Source organism: Gopherus evgoodei, chromosome 9 (assembly GCF_007399415.2).
Source record: "Gopherus evgoodei ecotype Sinaloan lineage chromosome 9, rGopEvg1_v1.p, whole genome shotgun sequence".
Classification (NCBI taxonomy): domain Eukaryota; kingdom Metazoa; phylum Chordata; order Testudines; family Testudinidae; genus Gopherus; species Gopherus evgoodei.
Window position 1 is genome coordinate 25,392,597 of NC_044330.1, and position 20,510 is coordinate 25,413,106.

The 20,510-nt window shown below is 42.7% G+C and overlaps 1 protein-coding gene across 1 annotated transcript in view; it reads right to left on the minus strand.

The window, feature by feature from the left end:
- GMPS (guanine monophosphate synthase) overlaps positions 1-20,510 on the minus strand; it is a 67,453-nt gene that overhangs the window by 30,398 nt on the left and 16,545 nt on the right. Inside the window, exons 3-5 of the mRNA XM_030574636.1 lie at positions 18,175-18,289; positions 10,649-10,746; positions 8,637-8,740 (exon numbers count right to left, since the gene is read on the minus strand). Of these exons, the coding sequence (XP_030430496.1) occupies positions 8,637-8,740; positions 10,649-10,746; positions 18,175-18,289 (317 nt within the window). The remainder of the gene's footprint in view (positions 1-8,636; positions 8,741-10,648; positions 10,747-18,174; positions 18,290-20,510) is intronic.

A 20,510-nucleotide genomic window follows, 5' to 3' on the forward strand; every position in this document is an offset into this window, starting at 1 on the left:
TTGGGTTTGTTTAGTTTGGAAAAGAGAAGACTGAGAGGGGACATGATAGCAGTTTTCAGGTATCTAAAAGGGTGTCATCAGGAGGAGGGAGAAAACTTGTTCACCTTAGCCTCTAACGATAGAACAAGAGGCAATGGGCTTAAACTGCAGCAAGGGAGATTTAGGTTGGACATTAGGAAAAAGTTCCTAACTGTCAGGGTGGTTGAACACTGGAATAAATTGCCTACGGAGATTGTGGAATCTCCATCTCCGGAGATAGTTAAGAGTAGGTTAGATAAATGTCTATCAGGGATGGTCTAGACAGTATTTGGTCCTGCCATGAGGGCAGGGGACTGGACTCGATGACCTCTCGAGGTCCCTTCCAGTCCTAGAGTCTATGAATCTATGAATTATGTTTTCTCCAAGAAAGCAGAAAGTCAAAAGAGAAGGAACAATTTAAAAGTTCCAATCACTATACTGAGATACCAAAGGTGGTGTCAAATGTGAGGGGAAACTGGTTACCTACCTACAATGGTTGTTCTTCGAGATGTGATGCAGATGTGTATTTCATGTAGGTGTGCGCTCCTCATACACCAGAGCCAGAGAACTTTGCCTTACAGTACCCATGGGTGCAGCACTCATAGACTTTAAGGTCAGAAGGGACCATTATGATCCGCACCCTGTGGTCACAGCTCCTCCCACGAGTAGTAAGGTTCCACAGAAAATCCGTCTCTTTAGCTGGTGGGTAGAGACGAATGGCTCCTTTCAAGAACCTCATTGCCATGGAGTTTGAACTGACTACCCAAGGATAGGTGGATGAAATGCCAATATTGCCACCAGGTGGACTCTCAGTGAACCAAGCACAAGATCAGAAGATTGAAGGTAACAGGTACTCTGAGATGTCCTGGATACAAGCCCGGGTTGGTTGAACTCCCTGGGCTAACGACCATACTAAGAATTGTTTCCTCTTAGCTGAATAGGCTGCCCTGGTGGAGGCTTCCTACTGTTGAGAAAGACTTGCCAGACCACCTCCAAACATCATTCCTCCTCCTCATAAAACCATGAAGCATCCATGCTGCGAGGTGCAAGGAGCTGAGAGCTGGAAGAAAAAATTGACTGCAATGCTGAGTCAGGAGGCCAGGATGAAGAGGAAGGGATATAGGAGGCCAAACTGATAACATGAGGTCAGAGAACCAACATTGTTTCGGCCACATTGATGGTCTAATGTCAACTTGAGAATGACCTGTGGGATGATTGGAATTGGAGGAAAAGCATACAACAGTGCCGATTCTCAGTTCAGGTGAAAAGCACTGGTCAAGGAGCCCGGAATGAGACCCCCTCAAGAGCAGAACAGCTGGCATTTCTTGTTTCTCTTGTGGCAAACAGGTTGATTGTCAGGGCACCTCAAATGGCAAAGAAGGACCGCAGGATGCTCGACTTCAGAGACTACTCATGATTCAGGGAGCAATTCCTGATGAGGTGATCCGCTAAGTGATTGGTCATGGAGGTAATGTTTTCCCTGGTGCAAAACTGCCAGAGCCTGATTGCCTCTTGACAAAGTATGTTAGAGCATGCTCCCTCATCCCCGTCTGTTCATATAATTACGGTGGTACTGTCAGTGAGTATGAGAGCCCCTGCTGTGGTCCTGAAAAGTTAACACAAATTGTAGATGACACAAAGCTACAGGGCACCAATATGCAGAGAAGCTTCTTGTTCTACTACAGGCCTTGAACTTTCAGTGAGTCCAGATGTGCTCCCCAACCTATTAAGGAGGCATTTGTGACTATAGGTCCTGATCAGTGAAGGCAAAAGGAATATCCTGGCATACAGTGTCCTGAATTGTCTATCATAAGGAGTTAGTGGTAGGAGTTAGACCAGCATGTCCAGGGGACAGCGATTTGGATGATAGATCGACTTCAGCCACAACTTCAGAGGCGCAGCCTGGCAAATTGGACTACCTATGTCCATATGCTCTAGCAACCTCAGGTATATTCGGGTTGTGGTTGAGACTGCAGCTCCAGATATAGGGGCTGGATCTCCTAGAAACACTCTTCAGCTCATAGAATCTATCAAGGATCCAGTGCACCAATGTTGACTTCCCACTGTTCGGGATGAGACCTAGACAATTGCGTAGGCATAGTGTGACGTGAATATGAGAGGACTTCCTCTCTGGACTCACTTTTCAGTAAGCGCACATCTAGGTACAGGAAGATAGGAATTCCCTTCTTCCTGAGGTATGCTGTTTCCACAGTCATGCACTTGGTAATAACCTGGGGAGTGGAAGACAGCTGAAAGGCCTCACAGTGTACTGGCAGTGCCAGCCAATCATTACAAATCTGAGGAACCTCCTGTAGCTTGGGAGGACTGCTATGTGGAAATAAGCATCCTGCAGGTCCAAGGCAGAAAATCAATCATTGTGATTCAAGGCAAGGAAGATTTTGGGAAGGGAATCTCACATATCTGATGTATCTGTTGCGCTCATGGAGGTTGAAGATAGGTCTCGTCCCTCCCTTTGGCTTAGGGATGAGGAAATATGGATAGTAGAACCCCTGCCCCAATGCCACACGGGGACTCCTCTATGGCCCCCAAAGCCAGTGAAGACTGAACCTGTGTCGAGGATCCAGTGTCTCGTGAGAGGGGTCCTTAAAAACAGATCAGGTAGGAGGGTAGTGACGAACTGTAAGACATAACCTGATCTTAAGGTGCTTAAGTCTTAGTTCTCTGTTGTAATCAAGACCCAAACACTGTAAAAGTTGGCCAGCCTGTCCCTAAACAGGGGAGATAGAGAAGGAGAGGTTACTACTGGATTGCTGTCCTGGACATACGAGTCAAAATGGGCACTTGCTAGATTCTGGATGAGTGTGAAGGGGAGAAGAAGAGGGCAGTGGGCAGCTGGTTAAGCCCAGAACTAGAGGACTTACTCCTCTGAGATCTCTAGTTCTCTTTAGAGTAGTCCTACTGCCACAAAAAAAAAAAAAAAGGGAGAGGCGGGATTGGCCAAAAAAACCCAACCAAACAAAAAACAATGCTGTGAGCAGTACTGCTGTTGAGGCTGCTGACTGCCATAGTGGCATCTCTTCGTGGCTGGAGTATATACTCCCACAGCATGCAGAGTAGCTTGGAAGTGTTTAAAAGAGTAAAAGGTTTGTCAGTTTTTTCAGAAAATAAAACTCAACCACCAATTGGTAAGTCCTCAATGGTCTGCAGCATATCAGACACAATGCCCAAATTCCATTGGCACGAGGCCTTCCTCATGGTCACAGCTGATGCCATAGTTCTGCCTGCAGCATCTGCCATGTCCAGAGCTGACTGCAACAAGGTCTTGGCTACCATATGGCCTTCTGCAATGAATGCCATAAATTCTTCCCTGGAGGATTCCAGCAGCTTGTCCATGAACTTAGATATGGCTGCCCAACTGACAAAGTCATATTTAGAGAACAGCTCCTGGCAGTTCTTGATGTGCATTTGCAGGGAAGAGGAGGTATAAAACTCTTCCTTCCCACTACATCCATCTTTTTGGATTCTCTGTCCTTAGGGGTGGACTTATACCTTCACTGCCAAGCTCTGTCCTTTGCTGCCGTCACCACCTGGCAGTTAGATGCTGGGTGGAAATAGAAACTCTCAAACCCTTGTGTAGGAACGAAGTACCATTTCTCCAAATGCTTCGCTGTAGGGGGTAACAAAGCTGGGATAAGTCGGAGGGCTATTGCAGGCTCCAGGAGAGCCTCATTTATTGGGAGGGCTATTCTTCCTGGAGTTGATGGTTGGAGAATATCCAGTAGCTTAGACATATTTTCCTGCAGGAGTTCTGCCAGGATACCCAAGTTAGTGACCATTAGCATCAGGAGGTCCTGGTATGCCTTAAAGTCCTCGGGGATCAAGGGAGAGGAAGAATCTGACATGACAGTTGTCAAGGGAGGACGAGGAGATGGTCTGCTGCACCAATGACAACACCTATTCTTGTATCACAGAATCTGGTCAGAAGAGCCCAGCAGGTCCAAGGAGGAATGAACTCAGTGGTCGTTCACAGCTTAGATGGTATGGGAGTGGAAGCCACCATTGAGACCAGTGATCTTGCTAAGGAGCAGGTTGAGGATTGGGATCTCAGGGATCAAGGAGTGTCCCAGGGATTCCAAGGAGGCCACAGGGCATATGGATAATGCATTGGTGACCATAGGCACTGGGCCAAAATCCCGTCACAATTGCAGAACAGATGCAGATCTTGGTACCAATAGTGATCCAAAGGTAACCTCTAGTTCTTATCTGACAAGGAGGGGGAGGACAACTCCAACCTAGATCTTGCGTAATCTTAGAGGTTCTGTGATAACAATGTGGGACCCAGCCCCGATGGGGCAAACAACCAACTGGATTCATCTGAAGCCCAGTAAGGAGGTGGCACCAGTGCCAAAGAACAGCAGGGAATCGGCAACAGTGGCACTGAATGAGCCACACTCCTCCCTAGTACCCGGAGAGGCATCAACACCAAGGCCGGGAATGGACTTCCAAGATAAATACGGCACTGAAGGATGTAACGGCATCAATGGTGTCTTTGGTGCCAGGCTTGGCCTCTACTTGATAGTCAGCTGCCCAGGTGGTAAGAGCTGTGGTGCTGACAGACGTGATGGCTCTGCAACATGGACAGAAGGTGTCATGGGCACAACAGAGGACAAGCTTGTAGAAGCCAAAGAACCACCAGAGAGTCTGGGACTGATAGGCAAAGCATGTCTGATGCCACCTGGTATGCTGTCGGCATGGAAAGAGTTGGCACTGGTGCAGAGTTGTTGGTACTGGACTCAAAGGACACCCCATGGCCAGATCCGGAGTTCACCTTATGAGCTCTCGCTGCTTTTGGTATGGTATCTGGGAGTGGCTGGATGGACCTGCTCCATCCTGTGTGCTGAAGGAAATACGATGCTGGTCAGCACTCCTCCTAGAAGAGGAGGAGCCAGAGCCTCCCTGAATCCTGGAATGATCCAGACTTGTTTTATGGGACCTCTTCCTCACCACACCACAAGGGGGTGAATAACCCTTTTTCTCTTAGGGGGAACATCCGAGCCTAAGCATTAGGCAGCATCACTTGCCAGATCTGAAGGCAACTGCTGATTAGATGAGGGCCTCTGTGCTGAAGCGGGCCTCATGGCCTGCTCCAGAAGGTGCTGCTTCAGCTGCAAGTCTCATCACCTGAGTCTTCTTGGTGAACTACTTGCAGATGGAACGCCTCTCTTTAATGTGTCCCTCACTAAGATACAACAAGCACCTCCTTTCCGGGGTGCTGTGGCAGATGACCACCCCTACACGACAGACAATGCTTGAACCCTGGTGAGATTATCACACAGGGCACAAATCAAACCTAAGGTACTACTGATTTTAAATACAGAAAAAATCTCAGAAAACAGAGAAGTGTGAGGTGAGGACACCACACAAAGCTCCAACTCTAGTCACAGGCAGTACGAAGGAACTGTGGGGGTTCAGAGCAGCGCCACCCTTATACGGCTGGAGGTGAGAAGGGATGTGCTATGGCCACAGGGCATGAATGCCACTCCTATGGGTACTGTAAGGCAAAGTTCTCCAGCTCTAGGGCACACACGCCTACATGGAACACATGGCCACATTTACTTGAAGAAGAACAGACTGACTTTCTCTTTCCACCTCTACGAGCCATTACTGCTTTTGAAGCAGTACAATTTAGAGTCCTGCAACCTGCTCTGAAGTCAATGGGACCCGACTAAAAGTATAAGATCCAGGTTGGAAAACAATTGGACTCTGCTGGGCTTGGGTCAAGCTGGCTCTCTTCCTGCCTGTGGGGGTCAGCCGGGTGGCCACAGCATGCCATGCTCCTGCTGACCATTGTCACCTCACTGTGCTGTGTGTACTGCGGGCTTAGTGCGCTGCCAGTGCATGCAGCTGCTGCAGGTACACACAGCCACCACTTTGCCAACCCCAGGCAGAAAGAGCAGAACACATGGGCAGGAGGCAATCATGTCAAAACTCAATTCTACCATCTCAGGCTCAGGTGGAGTGGGGTTGGGTCTGGTTCAGGTCCAGCCTAAAAATTAGGCCCAACCAGACTTCTAGTCTAATTACCTTATCAGAAACATACCCCTAAACAAATTGAAACAGGGATCACTTCCAAAGTTTCACTAGAAGACGTACTAGCAGCTATTCAAACCCTACAGTATAAAGTTTGATGTGTTTGAATCAAAGTTGTATCTGTCTTTAGCAGAAATATATCTAGAATAAAGAACTCTATTTGTTGAGAAAAACATGAAAAATGTAGGTGAAAAGATTAATGAAGCACAGATGGAAAAAAATTCTCTAGAGGGTTTTTTTTTCACCTTTAAAAAGAGCTTTTTTGGATTGGAAAATTTAATTTATTGAAAACTTTATAAAATCAACTCATAAGAATATTAGGTTTGCTAGAATCTTTTGAAGGAAGGGAATTATTTGAAATAATTTTGTGTTTGCAGAATTCCTTTACCAAATCTGACCCTAATTACATATTGTAAAAAAATTCCATATACCTCTCAAATCTCCCCCATTTAAATCGCCTACTTCATCAGTGTTATAAGGAGGCTAGACTAGAAATGATAGTGGTGCCTTCTGGTGTTCTTTTAAAAAAACCTACGAATCCATCTCAATTCATACATTTTTAGGCCCTGGTCATGCAAACAGTTATGCATGGATTCACTCCACAGAAACTATGTACACGGATAAAAGTTTGCATATAGGTGTTTGCAGGATGGGCCATAGTGAATCTGTCATCACCATGGAACTGAGAATGTATTTTGACTACAATATGGAAAATGATGGATAAAACACAATTTACAGATGAAAAGATCTTTATTTGTTCTGATATTAGCAGATCTACTCATGATCACAGAAGAAAATTGGTGGCACTACATTCTGAATTCCTGTCATCAGATTTTCCAGCTTAGAAGGTGGCAATAAAACTAAAGCTTATAAACAAAAACACTTAACCATCCCAACCCCCCCCCCCCCCACACACACACACGCATTTAAGACACTGCCAGTCTTGCTGTTAATACAATAAGGCTGAAAGGAAGCTCATCTAAATTAAGATAACATGTAGTATGTAGACGATGTTTTGGAAAATTCTTTATTGCATGACTATGAATAGGTGACATTCGAAACTGATCTGATTTTTGTGTTACTCTTGCATTTTGGTGTATTCACTAAAGCACAGTTCAGACTGTTAAGCAGTACTTTGTTCCCTTCCAAAACATGGAAGTTAGCAATCAAAAATCAGGTACCTCGGAGAGCCAGGAAAAATATTCAACTACGCAGTACAAATATTATAAAACCAGGAAATGTAGTTAATGTCATGCTTTCCACCACATACCCTCAAAGAAATTTCAGGCCTCATCCACAATTAAAAGTTATGCCGATATTACTATTCTAGTTTAAAAAAATGTTTTAAAAAAACTAGCAAATAGTTATATTGGTAAAATTCTAGTGCTGATGCAGTTATACCAGTTTAAAAAAAAAAAAAAAGATGCCTTACAATGGTATGGTTTATTCTCCTTCCTGTATGAGAATAAGCAATACCAGTACAAGCACTTCTATACAGTATATCGATTTTACAGCACTTTGAAAACTAGCTCTAAACCGAAAACTTTGCTTAACCTCAACTATGATTAGGCAAGGGCCTGACCATTATACAAGAACTTTTGGATGTGCTTGAAAGTTCTAGTTTTTCTTCTTTGCCCACACAATGTTTTAGAGGATTTGAAAAATTTGGGGGATGGGTTGGAGTTTCTTATAACGAGAATCTATAACGCTTGCCAGTTTCCTCTTTAGTAGTTACATAATTGTAATTTTATTTAAAAGCTAAATAAGGATTTTAAAAAAGTAATCTTGACTACTGGCTACAGGAGATTCGCTATTCAAACTATATTTACCTACACATCCTTGCAGGTGACAGTACTGCAGATTTGCTACAGGTCAAATACAGCACTGTGCTTGACCTGTGGTTAATGGAGACCAGCTTACAGAACGCTGCTCATCCAACAATTCAGCAGTTTCTATCCTGGATCTTTCCTCAAGGATTTAAAATAAGAGCTGCATGAATGGTTAAAGATCTCACAAAGTGGCTCAGTAAACAGAAGACTAACCTATAATCTGCTGGCTGCAGAAAAGGTGGTTTGATTCAGTGAGTTGCAAGTTGTCTTAATAATTTAAGTACATTTTCTAAGTCAACTCTCAGGGCCCACATCTACACATTTCCCCTGTAACCTTCTATGCAAGAAATTTGAAAGATTTCTTTTAATACTGCAATTCTTTTTACTCTGTTAAAAAACAGTTAAAATGACAATAGTAAATACCAAAGTGAACGAATTAAACATATTAGACAATCTAAAGAATTCTTGAAATCAAGTTCCTTTTCTCTGATGCCTTTTCTAACATTTCTCAACTTGAACATTTAAAACAAAACGAGTCATTTCTGCATCAATTTCAGTCTTTTTCTTTACTAGCACAATGGGGCAATGTTTGGGTTAAAACACTACAGAGAAATGTAATCTTGAGTTTCATAAAAGCTTATTTTTACAACGCCCAAATTCTGTGCCACAGTTCAGCAGATGTCTCTTGAGCCTTTTTTTTTAAAGGGAAATTAAGTCATAATTGTACAGAATACATACCTGCTATAATGTTCCCAGATTGTGCAACAATTTTGAACCCATCAGCTACTTTATCTACACTATCTCCATGAGTGAGGAGCACAAACTCCTCCTTCTGAAGGCCCCTAAACACAGGATAAAAACAGAATCAGTGAAAGTACAAACAAAAACATCTAACTTTATTTGTATAGTCAATTGTGAAATATTAAAAATTTAAACACACCACAGATTTTCTGATACAACTTCATATCTCTATTTTAACTTTTTGCTGACAGACATTTTAGTTCAGATTGACTAATGTTCTAGGGCACAGGTTCTCTACCTTTTCAAAGCATAGATCAACTAACAAAACATCTTGGAGACCACCTTCCCTCTCAGTCTCAACCTATTCTCAGTCTCATATAACTTCTCCCAGCCAGAGGGAAAATAACAGCTATCAAGTCTTTATGTGTACAGGGCATGTCATCTACAGAACTTGCCAGTTCACAGGATTTCACTGAAACTTCAGAAGTAGTACTAGCCAAAAATAAGTAAAAAACTAAGATAGAATTTTATACTAGTCATCCAAGGAAAGCAGTATGTACTGGTATAGAAAATTTCAATGAAAGGTAATTTACAGCTAAAGAAAGTTTCCCCTTTTCTCTTTGATCTTATATGCCACTCTGAACACTTCGGACCTTCCCACATCAGTTCAAGAAATCCAACTTTTGGGTGCAATTACAGACATCTGTAATATCCTTCTACCAAAGGCTGTATCCAGTGATGCATGGACAACATACCTAGTTCTTCAGGAGGGTGTGCACTGATACACCAGTTGGCCACTTAATAGATTTCTATCAGACCCTCTCACGGGTCTCGTCCCACTAAGATACCACCTGTCAAGTACACGTTTTAAATACATGTGGGACATTCTTTCCAGCACTAAAGTTTTACTAATCAGCTTCTCAGCTGTTACATTTTCTCTCTGGAAGCAGCTTCACTTTTCTTACAGTAGGTGCACTCCATGCAAGATGAATAACCTCTCTGAAGCTCTGAACTCCACTCAAGACAAATTCAGAGGGTTCTTTCGACAGCTAAGCCTATATTCTACTCAGACTTCTGTGGATTAACAGGGGGAAATGGGCAGTGCTTAAAAAAAAATAAAAAATTAACAAAGCTTCCTTAAGCCTGAATTTAGAAAAGGTCATAAGGACAAGCCTCTCCTGAGGGGCCTTAAACCTTACAGGATAGGATGTGAAGCTCCACGACACTTCTGGAAGAAGAAACGGTCACAAGAATTAGGACCTTATGATACAGGGGGCTGAAAGAGAGGTGCTGTGGCAATACTGAGAATCAAATTTGCTTTTATAGAATACTACAACCCAAGTTTAAAGAGACAGAAGACCTCTTTAATGATTTCAGTTTTTCCATGGCTTTCAGGAACTTGGATATCTATAGATGCTAACTAATAGCTAAGTGACCTACTGTACAACACAATGCTTCAACAGCTGTTGAACTTGCCTTAATGCAAAAATTCCCAGGCTGTGGTCCTTGGCACCCTCTCTGGTGCTATACCAATAAAGCACTCCTTGTTTAAGTTAAGGTAAGCATTTTAAAAATGTTTTAGAATATAACGATACAGAGCATCCCAAGTAACATGCATAAAAGATCCAAGGGTGAAGAATATAGCCCAAAAAAACCTTACCCTTACAGCAAATGTAAAGTATAGCGTGATTATCCTTTTTAAAAAGAAGACAACATAGGGGGTTTGCTTCTTTTAAAAAGACAGAGGCCAGAGTTCTGCATACAAACGTGCATACCAATATGTATGCTTAATTGGGCCATTAACTACCTCAATATTTGTATGTGTAACTGCCTAATTTACACACATAGTTGCAATAGCTATATAAGCAAATGGTGGGCAATTTCACATAAGCATGGGTGAAACTCCATTTTCTACCTTATAAATCTAGCCTGTGTCTATACTGTCACTAGCTTTCATTTCTAGAATGACATTTCCTCTACCATTTTTGTGGCTAGAACTGCCTGCATACCTGAACAGTGAGCATGTGTTATCCAGAGTAATGCTGAAAACTCCATCTTCTCTAACATCTTTTTTGTGCACTGTACCTCCAAATACCTTATTCATCATCTGTCAAATCAGAAACATTGTAATTACCTTACAGTACTAGTTCACAGTCCAACATAATTTCTATTTAATATATTCACCTAGCTCTCCCCATAACTTTAACCTGCTGAACATGACAACATTGTTAGTCACTGAAACCTCCTGCAGACAAGGTCACTCTTATACTAGTTATAGAATGTTACTACCAAACAGTCAGAATCTTCATTATTTCTCACTATTCAGTGATCAGTCTCCCCTTCTGCTGGCCTCCTGCCAGCATAGGTTGGAACCACTCCTACTATAAATTGACTAGGTAGGCCCCCATTAATGCTATTAAGTCAATAACTTTAGTGGCAGGCTTTGGATTCTACCAATTCTTCTATTTCCTGTTTTAGTCTTTCAAACCAATCAATATGGGTTCTCTTTGCATTGAGAGATTCTCTTGGTCAGAAGAGGATCAAGTGGCCTATTTTCACATATACTAGAGGCAATTCATACCAACATTTCATAACTAACAGGAGTTCCATTAGTATGCACTCTGGGCTAAATTCTGACTGCAGAAACATGCACCTAGCTCTCTTTTACAACAATAGAAGATGTGCACATGTGACGGCAGATTGTAACATCATCTCAATCCAGACCTGTCTACATAATCATGTCTACATAAATATTTATTTCTAAACATACTTTCTATGTATTTATGCTTCTTCCTCACCTAACTTCTTGAAATTAAATCATAATACAGCCTCCATCACTTTCGCTGATTGGCTAGTCAGCCATTTGTGTACCATAAAACAGATCAAACAAAAGTTAGGGATTTCTGAAATTAGGACCGATACATAAATGTGAGACCTTTCTGGTACTTAATGTTTAAACAACTCCAATTCTGGTGTAAGAAGAGCATAAGTAGGCTTGGCAAAATGTGTTATTTTAAAATTTCAACAGATAATTTTGGTATTTAGTTTTAAGCATTTTTTAGATTTAAATCCATTTAATTTTCACAACTGCAGGACAAAATGGCAGGGGTTTAGCAGTCAGACAATAATTATCTAATGACAGCAAACAGTGAGATTTAAAAAGTTAAAGCTACCTACATGGCCCTCCTGCTCTGACATCATTAACAGTGAACTCTAATAAGTTATCAAACAGCATTTCTCTTATTTTGCCTAGCTGTAAATTTTGATTAATCATCGATGGAATTTTTTTTTGTCACTTTGTGTACGGTAAAATCGACATTTACCAATAAAAAAAAAATCTAATCCTTCCAAGCCTAAATACAAGGCATGATAAATAGCTGAAACTACAAAAGAATGGACGCATATTACAGGTGAATTATAATGTAGTGGGGGGGAGGCTGAGCACTGAATGCCTAAATGCAAAGGTTTATTTTTATGACTCATTGAATAAAAAACAAAATACAGAACTTCTGTTCCTTTTGATCTGAAATGTTACAACAGCCTTAGAGAAGAAATATTCTGTAATGTATATTTTCTATTTCATGGTATTCTTTTTTTCCTGTTCTTGCTAATTGCATTTTCCTAGAACCAGTGAGAACTGTAATCAACCATTTTGAAGAACACACTTGATTTGGCAGTATGGTGACTAACATATTGGAAATGATTTTAAGATTAGACATTGTTTCTACTACAGTATCAACTAACCCAATTTCTAGTTTCAAACAAACATGAAATCAGTTTATGTATTTTTCCATCAGTAGAGTTGCTCCTGAAAACTATCCTGTTAGGATATAGATATTCAGGCCTGTTTGCAAAGGCCTATACTTTAAGAATTCAGGTGTATTCTTATCACTTAGCTAGTTATAGAGGTATAAAAGAAAGAATTAAAGATTATGGTTTGTGTAATGGTCTTCTTTTACTGTGACAGGCTAAGGCCTTCAGCTAAGATGTAGTTCGGCAGCCATAAGCTGGGAAGTGTATGGTCACATCCTCACATTCCAAACTAGTTACATTGAAATAAGGTGCTATTGGGCTATTAGGAATACAATCCTGCCCTGATATTTTTATTACCTTTAGAGAAAGGGAAGAGCCTAGAAGATAGCTTTTTGTCTGGCAAGAACTTACTTATTAATAGAAACAGCTGGAAAACCCTTATGTCTGTATAGATGTAGCTGTGAAATCCTTACTTCTGTATTGTTTTGTATGTTTATTTGCATGGTCTCTGTCTGGTTCTATTTATAAACCCCAATAAACATCGAATTGTTTGCGCCTTTGGACTTTGGGTATTGTTTTTCTCTGTTTATGCAAAAAGGACCAGGGAAGTGAGAGGGTGAAGGAATAAGCCCCCTAACATCTTGGTGCCGTGACTCGGATGCATCGCATCAGATAGGTGAGCCTATAAGTCCCCCTCCCCAACAGCTGCTTTGAGGGGCTATAGTGAACTCTCATGATGGTAGTTGCGGGTTCTTGCAAGCCAGGGTAAAGGATTTTTTAAATAAATGAATAAGGAAGAACCAGGGCCCATACCAGGTGCAGGGGTCAGCTCATTCCTTCACCCTCTCACTTCCCTGGTCCTTTTTGCATAAACAAAGAAAAACAATACCCGAAATCCAAAGGTGCAAACAATTCGATGTTTATTGGGGTGAACTTCCAGCAAGCATGATTCCGGTTTCCTTCCTTAGTGTCCCCTTTCCCAGCTCTGACACCACAGAGCCTTGCCTGTGTCCCTGTTCCTATCCCTGTTCCCATTCTCCCTTTAGCAAAACATGATCCCAATTCCCCCATCCCCAGTCTCTGTTCCCCCTTCCTGATTAACAGCAAACTATATAATAAACCTTGAATTTTGCTTAGCTATACCTTATCCAATTACTTTACGGAAATTTAACTAACCAATCCTAACATACTATAACATGGGGTATGTCTACACTACGGGATTATTCTGATTTTACAGAAACCAGTTTTATAAAACAGATTGTATAAAGTCGAGTGCATGCGGCCACACTAAGCACGTTAATTCGGTGGTGTGCGTCCATCGAGGCTAGTGTCGATTTCCTGAGCGTTGCACTGTGGGTAGCTATCCCATAGTTCTCGCAGTCTCCCCTGCCCCTTGGAATTCTGGGTTGAGATCCCAGTGCTTGATGGGGCAAAAAACATTGTCAAGGGTGGTTCTGGGTACAGCCTCACCCCACCCTCCGTGAAAGCAGCAGACAACCGTTTCGCACCTTTTTTCCTGGGTGAACTGTGCAAATGCCATAGCACAGCAAGCATGGACCCTGCTCAGCTCAAGACAACAATAATGAACATTGTAAACACCTCGCGCATTATTGTGCAGTCTATGCTGAACCAGGACCTGCAAAACCAGGCGACGAGGAGGCGGCTACAGCAGTGCAGCGACGAGAGTGATGAGGACATGGACATAGAATTATCTCAAACCGCGGGCCCCTGTGCTTTGGAGATCCTGATGGTAATGGGGCAGGTTGCAGTCATTGAATGCAGATTTTGGAGGGACAGTAGTCAGAAATTGTTCAACTACAGGCTGAGCAAGCGCAAAATGTTGGCAGAATGTGCATTTGGCCGTTTAAAGGCGCGCTGGAACACATTACTGACTCGCTCAGACCTCAGCCAAACCAATGTCCCCTTTGTTATTGCTGCTTGCTGTGTGCTCCACAGTCTCAGTGAGATTAAGGGGGAGACCTCTATGGCGGGGTGGGAGGCTGAGGCAAATGACCTGGCCGCTGATTACATGCAGCCAGACACCAGGGCGATTAGAAGAGCACACCAGGAAGCGGTGCGCATCAGAGAAGCTTTGAAAATGAGTTTCATCACGGGCCAGGGTACGGTCTGACTGCTGTGTTTGTTTCCCCTTGATGAACCCCCCGCCCCTTGATTGACTCATTCCCTGTAAGCAACCCACCCTCCCTCTTCAATTACAGCTTGCTTAAGGAAATAAAGTCACTATCGTTAAAAAAAATCATGTATTCTTTATTAATTCATTATAAAAAGAGGGAGAGAACTGACAAGGTAGCCCAGGTGTGGTTTGGGAGGAGGATAGGAGGGAAGGAAAAGGCCACTAAAAACATTTCAAAGTAATGACAGCCTTTTGGTTGGGCTGTCCACGGGGGTGGAGTGGGCGGGTGCACAAAGCCTCCCCCCACGCATTCTTACACGTTTGGATGAGGAGGATATGGAACATGGTGAGGGTGGTTACACAGGGGCTGCAGCGGCACTCTGTGATCCTGCTGCTGTTCCTGAAACTCCACCAGAGGCTGGAGAATGTCAGTTTGATCACGCAGAAGCCCCAGCGTTGCATCCCGCCACCGCTGATCTTCCTGCTGCCACCTCTCATCTCGAGCGTCCCTCCTCTCCTCACGTTGGTCCCTCTTGTCCTCACGTTCACTGGCATCTTTCCTGTAATTTGATACCACGTCCTTCCACTCATTCAGATGAGCTCTTTCATTGCGGATCACTTCCATGATTTCCAAAAACATTTCATCTCGCATCTTTTTTTTCCGCCGCCTTATCTGAGATAGCCTTCAGGATGGAGGAGGGAGGCTTGAAGAATTTGCAGCTGCATGAGGGAGGGAAAAAAGGGAGAGAAGTATTTAAAAAGATACATTTTACAGAACAATGCTTATACTCTCTCACGGTGAACAACACTATTCACCTTACATAGCACATGTGATTTCACTACAAGGTCGCATTTTGCATCTTAATATTGAGTGCCTGCGGCTCTGGTGTTAGAGATCTCACAGATGCAGGTCCGGGCAGCAGAATTCAGCTTGCATGCGGGCCATGGTAAGACATTGTCTTTCGGCTTCTGCAGCCTTCATATACACAGCGCCCTCCTTTCCCAAATACCAAGCAAAGCCCGTTCAGTGCTGCTTCTTTCCTGTCAACATGCAGCAGCAGAAACCACCCCCCCATCCAATTCTCTGGGATGATTGCTTTACTCCTCCCCCCAACGCGTGGCTGGTATCATGGAAGATCACTGCTAAACACTCCTCTCCCCACCTCCACCGCATGGCTGATAGCACAAACGCAAAAAAGCTCAGCGCCAATCACACTCCCCCTCCCCGCCCTCCTGCTTGGCTACCTGCAAGGAAGGATTTCTTTTAAGCAACAGGCAAACAGCCCAGTAGGAATCGCCATGTCTGTCCCCTTAATTAAATTCCTGAATTTCAACTAGGTTACCATGAACGATATCACTCTCCTGAGGATAACACAGCGAGATAAAGAACAGATGTTGCTTGAATTCCAGCGATCACCGGGACCATACGCAGCTAGGCTTTGTCATGCAATGTTACCAGATTACTTGCTGCATGCATGGCGTGGTCAAGTGTCCTACCATGGAGGACAGAATAAGGCTGCCCTGCCCAGAAACCTTCTGCAAAGGCTTTTGGAGTACCTCCAGGACAGCTTCATGGAGATGTCCCTGGAGGATTTCCACTCCATCCCCAGATATGTTAACAGACTTTTCCAATAACTGTACTGGCCACGAATGCATCCCAAGTCCTCAGGGCAAATTAATCATTAAAAAACGCTTGCTTTTAAACCATGTTTTATATTTACAAAAGGTACACTCACCAGAGGTCCCTTCCACAGCTTCACTGTCTGGGATAGTGGTTTGGGAGGGCTAGGAAGGTAATTCCGTCCTGGTGAGAAAAAGCTCCTGGCTGTTGGGGAGAACGGAGTGCTGTGTGCTCTCTGCAAGCTCGTCCTCCTCTTCCTCCTCATCTTCCCCATCCGCAGAATCCTCAGCCATGGCTGAGATTACCACCCCCACCTCAGAATCCACGGACAGGGGTGGGGTGTTGGTGGCGGACCCCCCTAGAATTGCATGCAGCTGAACGTAGAAGCAGCATGTTTTCGGCCCTGCCCCGGACCTTCCATTTGCTTCTTTGGTTTTCTAGTAGGCTTGTCTGAGCTCCTTAATTTTCACACAGCACTGTACTGAGTCCCTGGTGTGGCCTCTCTGCATCATGGCCTTGGAAATTTTTTCAAAAGTTTTTTTATTTCGTCTTTTGGAATGGTTAGCATGGAATCCTCTCCCCATATAGCGATCAGATCCAGTACCTCCCGTGTGGTCCATGCTGGAGCTCTTTTTCGATTCTCAGGAGACTGCATTGTTACCTGTGCTGATGAGCTCTGCGTGGTCACCTGTGCTGGTGAGCTCTCCACGCTGGCCAAACAGGAAATGAAATTCAAAAGTTCACGAGGTTTTTCCTGTCCACCTGGCCAGTGCATCTGAGTTCAGATGGCTTTCCAGAGCGGTCAGAATGGTGCACTGTGGGATACCGCCCGGAGGCCAATACAGTCGATTTGCGGCCACACTAACCCTAATCCGACATGGTAATACCGGTTTCAGCGCTACTCCTCTCGTCATGGAGGAGTACAGAAACCGGTTTAAAGAGCCCTTTATATCGTTATAAAAGGCCTCATTGTGTGGACGGGTGCAGGGTCAAATCGGTTTAACGCTGCTAAATTCGGTTTAAACGCGAAGTGTAGATCAGGCCACGATTATTTAACCAATTACACCCCACCACCTTAATTGGTTTACACCCAACAAAATTAATTATACAGTAGACAAAAACAATCACAAAACCAGACAAAGATCATGCAAATAAACATACAAAACAATACAAAAGTAAAAATTTCACAACTACATCTATACAAACATAAGAGTTTTCCAGCTGTGTCTATTAAAAAGTAACTTCTTGCCAGACAGGATGCTATCTTCTAGGTTCTTCCCTTTCTCTGGAGGTAATAAAAATATCAGGGCAAAATCGTATTCTTAATAGCCCAATAGCACCTTATTTCAATGTAACTAGTTTGAAATGTAAGGATGTAACCATACAATTCCCAGCTTATGGCTGCCTAACTACATCTTAGCTGAAGGCCTTAGCCTGTCACAGTAAGAGAAGGCCATTACACAAACAGTGATCTTTGATTCTTTCTTTTATACCTCTATAACTAGCTAAGTAATAAGAATACACCTAAATTCTTAAAGTATAGACCTTTGCAAACAGGCCTAAATATCTATATCCTAACATATCCTGAAGGAGTGTTCTACATGCAAAAACAAAGGGATGAGCTATTTAAATGAGCAAACTACTTCAATTGTATATAGGAGAGGTGCATTCCTCAATACCAGCTAAACTAAACAAGTTAATGGCTATGCAACTTTTTATTAAAAGCATGATAAATATATAGTCGAATCCAAAGTCAGCATAGTTAAAGAGGGAGAACATAAGTATTTCCTATGCTATTTTCACAGTAGAGCCCAGAGAAGAGTTTGTATATAGTATACTGGGTATCTTCAAAACTACCATCATTGGCGTTTTCTAAAATGAAATTCTGCATGCAAGGTTTATTTATCCTGTTAATTATACTTAACTACTAGAACTTTTTCATATATGGCTTAAGTCTCAGCTGAATGTCAGAATTAAGACCTGGATCTAAAACAATATTTGTAGACAAACAGATCCAAGATTAGCACCTGCATGCCATAGCAGATTCCAAGAACTGGTTTGCCTATTGTAAATATTGCTGGGTCAAACCAAGGGGCATCTTCCGCATACACGGAGTTTGGTCCTCCAGATATGATGATAGCCCTGCAAACAAGATAGATTAAAAAGGATTAAGGGAGTTCAAAATAATACACATTTACATTTAAAAATTCTTTGTTTGCATTAAATGTGGAGAGACTTATGGTGATCCCTTGCATACTTCCAGTTTGCCTGGTGCTTAAACCCTAAAACAAAGATGTCCACATTTTCCCCACACTGGGAGGGGTAAAAATGGCAACTTGCCAGGACTGAGAGCATATCAATTTGCATAACTTTTGTACCAAAACCAAACAATAGCTGCAAGCCACCCTAAAACATGATTGTAACAACTGTCTTTATTGAACTGAAGGGTTTTTGTTTTTGTTTTGTTTTAAATGGTAGGGCCAGATTCACATAAGGGTCTATGAGATATTCAGGCATGGGTCTCAGTCTCTCCAGCTGAAGCTATTCCATTGTGTATTATAGACGTAAAAAAATTAAATATGCATTGGGCCAGAGAAAGAGAATTAGAATGACTCTACAGTCCAATAGTTAAGGCACGCATTTGAGGCGTGGGAGACCCACATTCAAATCCCTTCTCCTCAGAAAGCAAAGCAGTCTCCCACATCCCAGGAAATTGCTTTAACAACTAGGCACTCCCTACCTTTTCCTCTCCCACCCACCGACAGCTGTGAATCCCAAGTGGAGACAGGCACCATCAGACTGGACTTTCACAGGAACATCCTGAAAGAGGCAGGGCTTAGGACCCACCCTTCTCTTTGGCATCTGCTGTTGGATAGGTTAGGCAGCTCCCCACTCAACTCGCTGGTTTTTCCAATTTTCAGGCACCTCTCCCCTCTCCATTCATTATAGAAGGAGCCTACGCACTTCACTCAGGGGTTTTAGATCCTACTGGGGGGGAGGAAGTAGGTGCTTCAAAACTAGGCTCTGAGACACTGAGCAACATAATGCGTAAGTCCCTTTGTGAATCTAGCCCTCAGTGCTTTTCATATTCCTATCCAGATGCTGAATTGGGGGGAAAAAGGAAGTACGGTTAGAGTTAAGAGATTCATTCTTCCCACTTCAGGACCAGACTTCAAAGAGAAACTGCTGAGCTTCAGTTCACCTGCAAATTTGACACCATCAGCTCAGGATTAAACAAAGATTGTGAATGGCTAGCCAACTACAAAAGCAGTTTCTCCTCCCTTGGTGTTCACACCTCAACTGCTAGAAGATAGCCTCATCCTCCCTGATTGAACTAACTTTTCATTATCTCTAGCCTGATTCTTGCTTGCATATTAATACCTGCCTCCGCAAATTTCCACTACATGCATCCGACGAAGTGGGTATTCACCCACGAAAGCTCATGCTCCAATACGTCTGTTAGTCTATAAGGTGCCACAGGTCTCTTTGCTGCTTTTATAGATCCAGACTAACATGGCTACCCCTCTGATACTATTCTTCACACGGTTGAAAGCTTGGATTTCAACCTGCCTTCAGGTGGCACGAACACTGGTTCTTAGGCGCTATAGTTCTTGTAATAGTGGCCATTAAAATTATGCTGGTAAAAAAGTAGGGGGGGAAGGCACTAAGGATAGGTTAAAGTAACTAAAATGATATAATTTTAAGGTCTGACACCTTGTGACCATCTAGGGCTAGAAATTATTATTTTATGCTAGTGGTACAAAGAGGATCCCATTTTTTCAAAAGGTTAGAAGGAAGTAACTTGTGATGATTTGAGCGATACCAAACTTCAAAATTACTACTCATTAGTCAGCGGTTTTTGGCAATAATCCAGTACTGAATATAAAAAGTACCAGACCTTGGACCAGTGTGCTGCTTATTCCATACAGAACATCATGTTCATTAACTGAAGTGACAGTTGCAAGACTGGGGAGAAGGAAGACACTGGGTTAAAGATGGCAATAAAAGAAAACTTATCCTAACATTGTATATAGTGCCTGCAAAGGTAACATCGCTTTCATCATTAGTGGAAAGGGGCAACACAATGCACATGGGTGACAAGCATTTACACAGGCAGAACTTAACCATGCAAACCCATTTGTGCATTTGTAGAACAAAGGTCCCTTTCATTGCAACAGTTTTCATTTTAAAACAAACAGGATGTTTGTCTTTATATTTCAGATACTTAAATTATAAAGTTTTTTAACAAAGGTACCACTTGAAAAAGTATTCTATAAACTACTATAAAGCTACAGGCATGAGCATAACTAGGAATGTCTACAGGTAAGAGTGGGATCTGTTTTGCTAAAAATCAGAAACAGTC